The 13,608-nt window shown below is 38.9% G+C and overlaps 1 protein-coding gene across 1 annotated transcript; it reads left to right on the forward strand.

The window, feature by feature from the left end:
* The first annotated feature begins 1,270 nt into the window (after window positions 1–1,270).
* Window positions 1,271–12,297, forward strand: LOC114462361 (gastrula zinc finger protein XlCGF57.1-like). Its single transcript, XM_028445137.1, has 4 exons — window positions 1,271–1,313; window positions 2,231–2,296; window positions 2,407–2,464; window positions 10,095–12,297. Exons 2-4 carry the CDS (start codon window positions 2,246–2,248, stop codon window positions 11,702–11,704), a joined length of 1,719 nt encoding a protein of 572 aa, XP_028300938.1. The 5' UTR covers window positions 1,271–1,313; window positions 2,231–2,245; the 3' UTR covers window positions 11,705–12,297.
* The last annotated feature ends 1,311 nt before the right edge of the window (window positions 12,298–13,608 follow it).

Here is a 13,608-nt window from a genome sequence, read left to right on the forward strand (position 1 = left end):
TTTAAAATAAAAATATTTAAATTTGCCTTTTTTTTCCCCTGGTCCTTATTTTCAATAGGTTAAAAAACCAGATTGATAATTATCAATTTCGACTGATATGAAACACTTAAATCATGATACATTTTTCAGGCATATCGCACAGCCCTATGTAATACCGTTGTTAAACATTACGACTCAAAGCAGAGAAGGAAAAAAGAAAAGTAAAATTGCAGTACATCATTTGTTTCAGAAACATGAATCTCCTGAGGCCATTATACAATAATGAAACTAAAACAGCTTCATTCTTTCAGCTCCACTATTTTAAATTTAGAATGTTGAATCTTTTTTAGTCCTCTTTTAAAAATGATCTCTTTGGATAATTAGAATAAAAGAAAACAAATGTCAGTGTGTATAAAACAGTCAAATGTGATGAACTGGGTTGTGTTGGTCCTGAATGGCTTTGAATGGTTTCAGTGTTGGAGAATGCACACGCTAAGCTGTGATTTGGATTATTCTGTGACTGTAAATCACAGACTGAGCTGCAGTGTATCTTTGCATGTCGGGGTGTGGATGTTGCTGAAATGCACACATTTGTATCTGTGACCAAATATTTATTGCAGCATTTTTAAGCTTGTTGATTAACATATATTGTTGATTATTTAAATGTTTGTCCATTTTTAATAAACCTGCCTTTTTTTCAAGTGTTGGACCTACGTGTCATGTGTGAACGTTAATGGAGGACTTCAAAGCAGTAATTGTATGTGTTTTGATGGTTGCTGTAAACCCAGTTTGAATCAGTCCTCTATATTTGATTGTAAATGCATGTAATTTAAAAAATATATATATTATTATTATTATTAGGTGGAGATTTTGAAAAAAGACCCTTTTTTCAAAGAAGAGGCAGAGGTTTTCTGCCTCTTCTTGCACATATTGCATGTATTCTTTTTTTCTTTTATTTTTTAATGTTTTTTTTTTTTTTTTTTTTTTTTAATTACGTGCAATATAAATAAAACCTGCATTAAACAGGAGGACATGTTGGATTACTCAGCAGGACAGACTGGTTGTGGTGGGACTGGGAATGAGATGCTAACTGGGCTGATACAGAGAATATAAGGACCTGGATAATGTAGGAGGTAAACAGATCCAGAAGAGGGCGATAGAGCAACAATAAGGATGTAAGCAGCAGGTGGATGATGAAAAAGAAGGGGTCTAGTATTGGTTATTCCTGGATCTAAAGTGGAGTAATTCTATTGAACAGAAGAGGGCAGCATTACGCTTCTTTTAGTGTACAGCCTGCCGGAAACCAGAAGAAGAAGGAGAAGAATTAGGAGAAGGTGAGAAGCTGTTTTCTGTCTTTAAAGCTGATTATTGTCGGTCAAACCTCCTTTAGGAGAACATCTGCACCGTGTTTATCTTCCTAACACTGACCTTTCCACTCAGCCCAGCCTCAGGGTAACACGGTCACCAGTTGAACCGTAACACCAGTTCAGCACCACAGATGCCTCGGTACTGTGTAGCAGCTCACTGTACGAGGACTTCCAATGACGGAGTTTCCTTCTATAGATCTATAGATATTTGCACATCTGTTCATAGAGATCTATACTAGATATTAGAGCTCTGGCGATTCGGGATATTTGGGGCCGATACCGATATTGGGGGCTTAAAAACTAATAAATCGGGTGATGCAAAAAACGGAAACATACAAGTAAATACGACTCCTTACTACATACACAGACATTGTTCTGGTTGTTAGAGCTACTATCTTTACCAGGTGAAAATAATTATCAATGATTATTGTTTTCCGGAATTTTATTTGGCTTTATTTACAGGAGATTAGTTCATACTGCATTCTGCCAGGTGGAAGCATTGATAGAAAACACTTGGAAACCAGTACTGTTCATATAGATCTATGCTACATATGTTACTGTTCATATAGATCTATGTTACATATGTTACTGTTCATATAGATCTATGTTACATATGTTACTGTTCATATAGATCTATGCTACATATGTTACTGTTCATATAGATCTATGTTACATATGTTACTGTTCATATAGATCTATGTTACATATGTTACTGTTCATATAGATCTATACTACATAGGGTGATGTTCATATAGATCTGTGCTAGATTACATGTGTTGGTGATTGCAGTTGCCTGTCCCTGATCTATCCTGACATGTCTACAGTGAGCTTTTGATTCCATGTTGACCTTTTGTTTAAATCTTCTTCTCTGTGAATAATTGCAGCTGATAAAGGAGATCATGACTGAGCAAAGCCAGGAGGCAAAGCAGACTGACAGAGAACCTGAGGAGGTAACATCACAGATCTATGACCATGTTTACTGCAGACTTCTCTAACCTACATATTTCTACAGCTGCTCACGCTCATCATTAACTGATTAAATATATTTACTGTTTCCCAGAAACTGGAAATAAAAGCTTTGTTCCAGAACAAGAGGATTCCAGCCAACATCCTGTGTGGTAATGAAGTTTACTTTTATTTTGAAATTAATCTGAAAAGACTTGACTTTGCTCTTCATCTGGTCATATTGTGCTGTGGGCCAACAGTGATAAACACATGAGAACTTCCACAGCTCCTCAACTTAACATCTACACTTTAATTAATACGTCTCTACAAACATTGTCAACATGTTCTGATTTTCTGTAACATCTGCTGTTGTATTACAGTAACATGTTATTATTAATGACTCTGGTATTAATGTAAAGGACGCTGCTATTCTGTTGATGGGAATATCTGCTGTATTTTGCTCATTCCACAGGAAGCCAGAGGCTCTCTGACGTCCTTCCAAGGTCAAAATGTCAGTTCTGTTGTGTCGGATAAAATGTTTGTTTCTCTCGTTGTAGGGATGGTCGATATAGACTAGGAAATCTTTCCCGATAATTTCTGGTATTTATCACAATTTTATCAACTTAAAGTATAAACAGGTTCTTTACAAACAAAAAACTAAATAGAATACATTAACACTAGACACATTAAAAAGGCTACAATAGCTGTTTGACTCAAAGAGCTCATGGGCTGATATTTTGTGGAATATATTAGTGCATGTGGATTACTCAGTGTTACTGTATGCAATTCATTTATTTCCTCATTTAAAATTAAATTATTTTCCTAAAATAAAAAGCATATGAAATGCCAAAATAACTCCAATAGTGTTTTTACTGCGGCTGAATCTGGTTTATTTTATATCTGATACTAAGTTACATAAAGTTATGGTTGATAAATATCTTTCTGGTTTCCTATCATTAAACCAGATCAAGCTGGATGAATTAAGCATTCAGGATATTTAGGTGTAATAATCTCAATAGTTACATTACTGTCTAATCATGGGACCAGCTTTGTCTTGTGAACTTGTGAAATATAATTAAAAAATATTGCGTTTGACAAGTTGGGACAGATGAATAGTGACATTTGTTTTATGCTAACATTTATTTCACTCGACGTGTGACATGTTGGCTTTTATCCTTCCATACAAGTGTTGAATCTTACCATAAACAATTTGGTGGCTCTTTTTAATTGATCTATTCCTTTTAAGGAAGTGGTTAGCATTAGGTCTTTGCCCAGTCTGTGTGTCGATGGATTAGCTTTAGGACTGAAACGATTTCTTGAGTAGCGTGCGTGCGTGCGTGCGTGCGTGCGTGCGTGTGTGGTTCTGTAGCCTTGAGATGCAGCTGGTGGTTATCTCGTGTTTATGGGGGATGAGAGGCATGTGAGAGCATCTGACTTTCCCAAAGAAAGACAAAGAAAGGTACATCTAGGTAGAAGGTTACATCTTATAAGTAAGCATATATTCAATGAGTAAGATGCACGAGTAAATATGATTTATTAATTTCGCCACAACACCGTCTGCAAACAACCCATCGAGAAGTACGGATGATCACCTCCATGGCCAAGGTGAAGGCCAGTGGCGGGATGGTGCATCTGCCAAGGATTCCCACTTCCAGTTTTGCCATGCTGTGGTTTACTCAGCTGTTGTCAGGCAGAGCTGAACGTCCTGGAAGTAGGCCTTTACAAGGGTTTTGAGTGCTGCTGACACGTTGAAGTAGTCTAAGGCTGTCCACAGAAGGTTGTGAGGAACTGAGCCATAGACATTAGCGAGATCCAGAAAAACCATGTGAAGGCCTGCTCCCCCTTTCTTGGCAACCTCGATTTGATGCCAGACGATACTTTACATGTTCCACACAACCGGAAAAGCCTGCGAGGCCTGGTTTTTGAATTGACATGTTAATCAGGGTGTATTTTTGCTGGTATCTCTGAGCTAACACGCTGAAGAAAACTTTTCCTTTGACATTTAGAAAGCTGATCTGGTGGGATTTGATGATCTCTGGTGAATCCTTTTCCTTGGATATAAAAACCCCTCCACCTCAACACCAGGACATTGGCATCTTCTTTTGCCATACAACTCATCAGCTTCTAGAGGAATAGCAAGACATCAGGCTCGTGTTTGTAGAGCCTGTATGGAACTGTTGGGGTTTGGAGCTAAGCTGGCCCTTGCTCTATGCACAGTTTTGTCTATTTTGCTCCATCTGGGTGGGCTGATTTCTAGTTCGAGCTCTGGCGTAGGTTCTTTGTTGTTTCGGCCATCTGTACAGGACTTTTTCAGGTGTTCTTCCAGGTTGGCTTTTGACACTGAGAGACTTCTGCTTTTCTCCTTTGTGAAAAGACTTTAAAGGAAAATTTGAAGAAATCCTTGTTACGGTAGGATCTTGTTTGCGCCTTCTTTCTGTGCCTCTTCAGGAGGTTTCCAGGTCTCCTCAGAGTTGTAAACCTAAACTGGATCTTCTCCTGCAGCAAGTTTATGCCCTCCTTCTCCTCTTCTGTGGCCTTCTTTCATTGCTTCTTCAGCTGCCTCCTTCTTGACTAGGACTGACGGAGCAGAACACTTTCATTTAACCTCTATGTTCTATAGATTATATAGGTTGATTTTTCCATGCCTAGATCTCCCTCCTCTGGGAGAGTGGTATTGATGTTTGGCAGACTGTGGTGTGTTCTGCTGTTGAACTTCAGTTGACTGAATCCGCTTGCTTCTCAGAAAGTAGCTGTTGATACGACTTCTCTGTTGATTCTTCTTAGGGCATCCTTTTCTTTTTTCCCAACTTTCTGTTAAATTTTTAAGACACAAATACAAAAATGAAAACCCATTTTTGTAATGAAAACCCATTATTCAAAGAAACTATACCAAGATACACACACCTATATATATAAAAACAACAGAAAAACAAAACAACAACATTGCATTTATCTCAACCTATCAATAATATGTTAAAAATAAAAAGCATGTGCCAGGGGTTAAGGAATTGTAAGGTGTTGGTTGTGTTAATACCGGCAAACAGTTTAATCAGGTACAAAAGGGAAATTAATTTTATATACTTTATTATCTCACAATGGAGAATTTCACTATCCATCCCTGGGGAACAGTTGGCAGCCATTTTGCGGCATTTTGAGCTGTTTGGGGTTAAAGGACTTGCTCAACATCCCAATGATGGCCCAGGTGTGGCTTGAACCGGGAACCCTCTGATTACAAGGCCAGCGTCCTTAACCACTAGGCCACGTAGACAGCCATTGCCGGGAATCACTTCCGGGTGAGGTCTGTCCGGTCTAAACAGCGTACGGTCAAACTAACGTTTTGAAACGACATCATTTCCAAAAAAGAAAAAGGATTTATTTTCGGGTACAAAATAAAACAGCGTGTGCGATTTCCCTGGTTTAATTCTATGGGACATGAACATGATAAATGTGTTTGTTGTTGGGTTTTTTTTTTACTCACTTTTATATTTTTTTTGTTTGGTGTATTTTTCTGTAATGTATGTTTTTTGGAGTCATCATGTGTATTTGTGTATCTTTCGGTTGTCATTTTGTGTATTTTTTGTATAAATATTTAGTTTTGTGTATTTTGAGGCATTTTCATATTTTTGTTGTATTTTTCTGTAATGTATGTTTTTTGGAGTCATGTGTATTTTTTTATTCTTTCAGTTGTCTTTTTGTGCATTTGTTGTGTTTTATTTTAATAATTTAGTATTAGTATATTTAAATAAATAAATACCGTGTGTGTGTGTGTTTCGTGAAATGTTTGAGACACTGATAACCAAACTCCATAGTGATTGTAGCGCCAATCAGAAAAACAACCAAACTGCGCAAAACAACACGTGAAGCTCCAAACTACATGAGTAACTAAATTAAAGTATTATCTACAATTCGGCTGCCTTTTTTTAAAAAACAAAAATTATTTTTTACCTTCGAACCGAGTGGTCAGAGCTTAGCTTCCTTGCACGGGACCACAGATAATCTGCAGTTTTCCAGATGGAGTATTGAACGGGTTGAGTTCAATTCCGACTCTAGTGAAACAGCGCGTTATTGAGCAACAGTTATATGGTTTAAACAATGGGAAACGTGTCTGCAAAAGACTCACCAGTGGCTGACGGTTTCAAATGATCTATTCAGAGAGCTCCCGTGTTTGAGAAGCTAACGATAGCATGGCACAGGAGGAAGTGGAGGAGGAGTGGCCGCACATGTGACTCTGGTGAGGAGCTGTGTAGTGAAATAGATATAAATGATGCGCTAGCCTGAGGTCAAAAGTTGAATAGGTTTCATTTCGGGGCCGTCCAGAAGTGAAATAAAATTAAAATAAACATTTTGAAAAGACCAAATTGCTCCAAAATAACAGATACACACACTTGGGTATTTGGAACCCGTTTACCAAGTTTCAGGTCGAACTCGCACTGCGTTGGGGAGATGTTTGCTCCACACGCACGCACGCACACACACACACAGACCGTCCTTGCTTTTATAGGTAGAAACTGAGCACCAGATTGTAGTAGTAACTCAGTTGTAGTTTGCGTCATTAATATATCAAACTCAGATTGTATTAACAGATGTTCTTTTAATAAGTTTGGAGATGGAGAGGTTGCATACAGACTGTCTAATTGAGAAATACGGCATGTCAAATTAGAAAACCTCTCTTTAGTTTAGTTTCATACTTCATATACAAAATTATTTCCCCTCTAATATAGGCATTTAACTTTTCCCACAACAATGAAGCAGACACCTCAGGGCCCCTGTTATTAATTTAGAAAACGTCTATTTGCTGTTCAATAAAAGAAACAAAGTTTTCATTTGATATCAGGCGTGTATTCAAACGCTACAATGGCTGACTAGATTGTAACTGAAATTTAATATTTATTGAAACCGGAGCACGATCAGATAAGACAATAGCCTCGTACTTGCAATCCATCAGAGAAAACAAAAATCTATTGTCAAGTAAGAAAATGTCAATGCGTGTAAAAGTGTGGTGAACTGGAGAAAAAAAAAAAAGAGTATACATTTTGTTGTGGATAGAAAAAGCACTAAGTATCCGAGATGGCAAATTCTGTCATAAAGGAGTTGACAACTTTTGCCGAAAGGGTTAAAGTTGCTGTTTTACTAGAAGATCGATCCAACTGAGGGTCCAGCCAACAGTTGAAATCCCCTCCCATTACCAAATGATAAGAGAACATATTTGGAATTCGTGCAAAAAACTGTTTTAAAAAAGCCCTCGTCATTGAAATTGGGAGCATAAATATTAACCAAGGCTATGGGAATATTATGAATAGTGCCAGTCTACCATTGGAGTCACACATTTTTTGTAAATATACAAAAGGGAGAGATTTACGTACCAAAATAGCCACCCCTCGAGATTTGCTGTTAAATGACGAATGATAAATGTGACTTATCCAACTCTTTTTTTAATTTCATATGATGTAAATTTTTCAAATGCATCTCTTGCAAATAAATAATGAGCCCCCAATTGTTGAATGTGATGTAGTACCTTACTGCACTTTAAAGGATTGTTGAGCCCTTTGCAGTTAAAGCTCGTAAAGCGAATTTTGTGTCCTGCAACAGCTGTTGTTGGTATGGGCGCCATATATTTTGATATCCTAGCCAATTTGGAAACAAATTTCACTAGGCACCTGCAAAAAATAAAATAAATAAAAAAAAAAAAACTAAAAAAAAACACAGTAACACACACACACAAAAGAAAGAAAAAAAACCCACAAAGAACTCGCAGAAGCATCTCCCTAAACAAGATGCACAAAGACCCTCCCCCAACAAAAATACAAATAAGGCCTAAGGCAGGGAAAGCAGTCACTAACATACTCTACTCTCCTACGGAATGTGGACTATATAGGAAATATTACTTGCACCACCAACTTCAAATAAATTGGAACAAGGTATTTTGTGTATAATAGAACATAATGAATTAAATAAAAAAAATATAGTTTTTAAAAACAGAAGAAAAAATATATGTATATACTGTATATTCCAAAAAAAAATATTTTCCAAATTGTGCCCAAAGAGAATGATTGTAGACACTCAATAAAAAAGAGAGGAAAAAAAACAGCCACATACACAGTTCTGGAGTTTGCGTCCTGTTTTAGCTGTTGGATCCTCAGGTATGCTGATCATCAATCAGGAACATCAACGTTCATTACTGAGTTGTTTGCTGATGAGCCGTTTTATGCCCCCGCTCTGGCTGGCTCAGGGGTATCTTATTCTTAGATTTTTTGTAGCCATGTGTGGGAAGGACCCATGCACCATTTGTACTGGATCCCACCGCCATGAGTAGCTAGCCCATGGCAGACCCAGTGGGGACTGTTCCCTCCGGTCAGCTGTCTTTCCGTGCCAACACAAAGTCTTTCCCTTGTTGCTAGCTGCCCTTTCGCAGCAGTCCGTTTCACCTGATGATCGGTTCTGTTGTATAGGATAAGATGTTAGTATCCCTCGTTGCATACGTCTTGAGGTGCTGCTTAGACTCTGTGGGGTGTTCAATTGGGTGAACAACCTTGTATCTTTGGGTATTTTGCTGACAGGCCCACAACACCTCCAGAGAGTTCAATAGTGAATCCCAGCATTCCAGGTTCACCCCTAGATGCCATCAATTTAATTTGATAGCCGATGTGGAGTCTTTCCTCTTCATTCACAGCCACTGACTGTAATTTTCAGCAGCCTTGGAGAGGTCTTTGACTGCTTTGCCGGTGGTCTTTCCCTTGCACCCCCATCTCTCTGAGTAGCCTGGGTGCTGAGGTGACTACAAACCCTCTGTCACCTACTTTCACCGGAGGAACCTTCGCTTTCCAGCCTTGTTGCTATGCATCACCTGCCAGCTCAGCATATCAAAGCTTCTCGTGCTTGTAGGTCTTCTCCACTGCACTCATTTAGGGAACAATAAGCTTCTGGTCCAAGTCTGCCAGCATCTTCTAGTCCCATGCATTGACTAGCTGCCCACTGTCTGGGCTTAATGTAGTGAGGCTTGCTTGACCCTCGCCCCTTCTGGACAAATTTTGTTGCCTGCCAGCGTGATCATGAGGGAGGGAATGCGTTTACACTTGTCCAATTGCTTTCCAGCACTGCTGCAAGACACTTTAACACCTGGTTGTGCTGGATTTGGACAAAGAGGTCATGTGGGGTCTTCACCAAACCACCGGCCTAGGTTTTGTGAGAGAAGGAAGGACATGGTAGGCAGCCCTGATGGTAAAGCTCAACCTGAATGTCTCTATCATTCACAGCTCTTTCCAAGATATCTTCCTCTTCTCCACTCCTTCCCATGCCATCCACTGCCCTAGCTTTGCCTGTGCCACTGCTTCCTCTTCCCAACGTACCTCCTGAACCACCAGCTTACATCTCTGTACTGAAGTGGCCTTGTTTCAGGCTGGTGTGCTGGACCCAAGACCAAGAACACTCCTCCCCTCCTACGAGATTACGTAGCACAAGATTTGATGTGTCCATCTGTTTTTGCTACACTTGCTAAAGCTAGCCATGAATCCACTTGTTTTACAGTGGAAAAATATGGTGGAACTGTTTGATATTGTCACAAAACATGTGGGTGAGGGTGTTTGTCATAAAGATATTTACATTCCAGAGAGTGAAGTCCGTCATATCATGAGATTTTGTCGTGACATTTAGCAAGAGTTCTGACGTTTCCATCTTTTTGCCCATCAATTTACTTTAAACAATAGTGTGTAAACAAACATTCCCCACTATAAAAAAGCAACAACAAAACAAAATGTACACAATGACAACAAAATCAAACAAACTCTTTTTTTGTTTTTTGTAAAGGAGAATCTGCTCATGGACTGCAGCTCCAGGATCATCTCCACATAAAGGAGGAAGAGGAAGAACTGTGGGAAAGTCTGGAGGTAAAGCAGGAGACGGATATTACAGCTGTTACCATAAAGAGTGAAGATGAAGAGGAGGAAGTTCAGTGTTCTCTGCTTCTCTGGAGACAAAGTGAGGAGAACATCAAAGGAGAACCTGCAACCTGCAGCTCAGCTAAACTCATTAAAGTAGAACCAAATGGAGACATCAGTGAAGGTCCAGAAGCAGCAAACACTTGTACACAACCAGACACTGATGGAGAGGAAACAGACTGCTCTGACACTGAAGACAGTGAGGATTGGAGGGAACCTTTGTCCCAGTCTGAAGCTCAGAGTGAACACATGGACATGAGCTGTGAGAGCTTTCAAACATCTGAGGTTAGGACTGAGAACAACAACAAAGGAACATCACAGAACACAGAGAAACGCTTTAGTTGTGACCTGTGTGGGAAACAATTTAGCAACATAACACATCTGAAGATCCACACGAGAATTCACACAGGAGAGAAACCCTTTGGTTGTGATTTGTGTGGGAAAAAGTTTGGAGACAGGACAAATCTGAAGGTCCACACAAGAATTCACACAGGAGAGAAACCCTTTGCTTGTGACGTGTGTGGTCAAAAGTTTAATCAAAAGGCGAGTCTTTCTGCACACATGAGAATTCACACAGGAGAGAAACCCTTTGCTTGTGACGTCTGTGGGAAACGATTTAGCAACAAATCTAGTCTAAGGAGGCACACGACAATCCACACAGGAGAGAAACCGCATGGTTGTGATGTTTGTCAGAAACAGTTTTCTCTAAAGAAGCATTTGAAGGATCACATGAGAATCCACACAGGAGAGAAACCCTATGGTTGTGTTGTTTGTCAGAAACGGTTTTCTCAAAAGAAGCATTTGAAGCTTCACATGTTTATCCACTCAGGAGAGAAACCCTATGAATGTGATGTTTGTCAGAAAAGATTTACTACCAAGCAGTTAGTGATTAATCACATGATAATTCACACAGGAGAAAAGCCCTATGAATGTGATGTTTGTCAGAAAAGATTTACTACCAAGCAGTTTGTGATTAATCACATGAGAATCCACACAGGAGAGAAACCCTATGGTTGTGATGTTTGTCAGAAACGCTTTTCTCAAAAGAAGCATTTGAAGCGTCACATGTTTATCCACACAGGAGAGAAACCCTATGAATGTGATGTTTGTCAGAAAAGATTTACTACCAAGCAGTTAGTGATTAATCACATGAGAATCCACACAGGAGAGAAACCCTTTGGTTGTGGTGTTTGTGGTCAAAGTTTTACTTGTAAGAGAAGTCTTTCCAGACACACGAGTGGCCACACAGGAGTGAAAGCTTTTAAATGTAATGTTTGTGAAAAAGGATATAAAGGCAATTTTGAACTGAAGCAACACATGAGAACCCATACTGGAGAGAAACCCTATGTTTGTGATGTTTGTCAGAAAAGATTTATTCAAAAGACTCACTTGAATCGACACATTAGAATACACACAAGAGCAGGGGTCACCAAACGGCAGACCCCAGGCCCGGACCGCAGGGGGTTCCATGCAGAGTGAAAACTTAATGTAGCGCTTCTATGTTTAGCCTGAGCAAGGAAACACTCAAGCCAATCACATGCAAGTTCTCCGTCCCGCGTGACATGGCTAAACCGATCAGGTTTTTGTATAGCCGTTGGTAAATATTACGACTCAGGGCAGAGACAAACAGGAGTGTATCACACGAGAAAATGGAAAAAGAGAAGAAAGTTTGCCTTATGGGGAAAGTAAAGGCTTACAGTCACAAACACGAGACAACACATGGCAGAAGCACCGGGCCCAAGTGGCGAGTTTTCTGCGGCGGCAACGTTGCCGTCAGTGGCATCACTAATTTTTCTCAAAAAATTAAATTCCGACAACGTCCCATTTGGAACTATTTTGGCTTTAAACGAGGCAGAGACGGTAAAGCACCACCAGCTATAGGAGCCAAAGGAGGAAATTTTTTTTGTTTTATCTGCACGGACTCAGAGCGATCTTTTTTTTTTTCATACAAAGGAGGGATCACATCCAAACTCATAAACAGCAGTGACGTCACCCAGAAAATGCATACAAATATAGTTTTCTCAGGGAATCAGTTCCTGTTTATTGCATTTTATCCTTTATGGTTTATTATGTTGGAGAAGAAGCATTATTGTAAAATAGTTTTTTGTTTTTTTTTTTAATGACAGGTAATTTGTTATCCTAAGTTATTATTTATATTAGTTAAACAAATTGATGTGCAAAAAGGAAACTGAATGATTATTTTTTTTAATTTCAACCATGTGAATTCTAGCTTCATATATTAGTTTTTTTTAATGCTTATATGCTTTTGTTCATGTAATCTTATCATGCACCAAACAACACTATAAGTAATTAATACGTATTTCTAACTTGTACAAATACATTGCAGTTCATAATAATAAAAATGATTTTTAGAAAAAGACTTCAGTATTGTGATATTACCCGGAACCGTGATACTTTGTCTGGTATAGTATCGTGGTTACTCATTTTGGTATCGTAACAACTGTATTTAGAACTATGTATTTTTTTTAGTCTTTTTTTAATTATTTGTTTGAATAATTAAAATCAAATGCCAGTGTGTATAAAACAGTCAAACGTGATGAACTGGGTTGTTTTGGTCCCAAATGACTTTGAATGGTTTCAGTGTTGGGGAATGCACATTCTAAGCTTTAATATGGATTATCCTGTGGCTGTAAATCACAGACTGAGCTGCAGTGTATCTTTGCTCATCGGGGCGTGGCTGAAATGCACATATTTGTATCTGTAATCAAATATTTTTTGCAGCATTTTAAAGTTTGTTGTTTAACATATATTGTTGACTATTTTAATGTTTGCCCATTTTTAATAAACCTGTCTTTTTTTCCAAGTGTTGGACCTATATGTCATTTGTGGATGTTAATGAAGGATTCAAGCAGTTCCTGTACACCCAGTTTGAATCAGCCCACTATGATCCCATTTGTTCTTTTCCTGCTACTCGAGGAAGGCGGTCACATTTATTTATTTTTTGCTCCCTCTTTTCCCACCCATATCTGACCTTTTGTTTTGTCTGGTCTTGTGAAACTAATAGGAGCCTCTCTTTGCATCTCATTCAAAACTGGAATTATGGAATTAATCAATTGGTCTCTCAATGCAATCGATCACAGTTTTTTGACAAAAAGACCGGGCAATGTGGCTGGATTTGCAATGGACACTTGGAACAAGTGTCTGTCAGTGCTTTTTGTGGAAGACGTGCAGGACATCTACATGATTGGAATTATGGTAGCAGACATGCTGTTGATTGGAGCTGGCAGCTTTCAGACCTATCACAAAGTCTGTATTATGTTGGCAACTGTTTTGGGAAGGCTGCCAGTTATTTCTGCAAGTTAAAAAGGCCACCATTTTGGATTACTGCAGAGAGACCCAGGACAGAATGCTATTTGAAATTG

Source organism: Gouania willdenowi, chromosome 4, assembly GCF_900634775.1.
Source record: "Gouania willdenowi chromosome 4, fGouWil2.1, whole genome shotgun sequence".
Classification (NCBI taxonomy): domain Eukaryota; kingdom Metazoa; phylum Chordata; class Actinopteri; order Blenniiformes; family Gobiesocidae; genus Gouania; species Gouania willdenowi.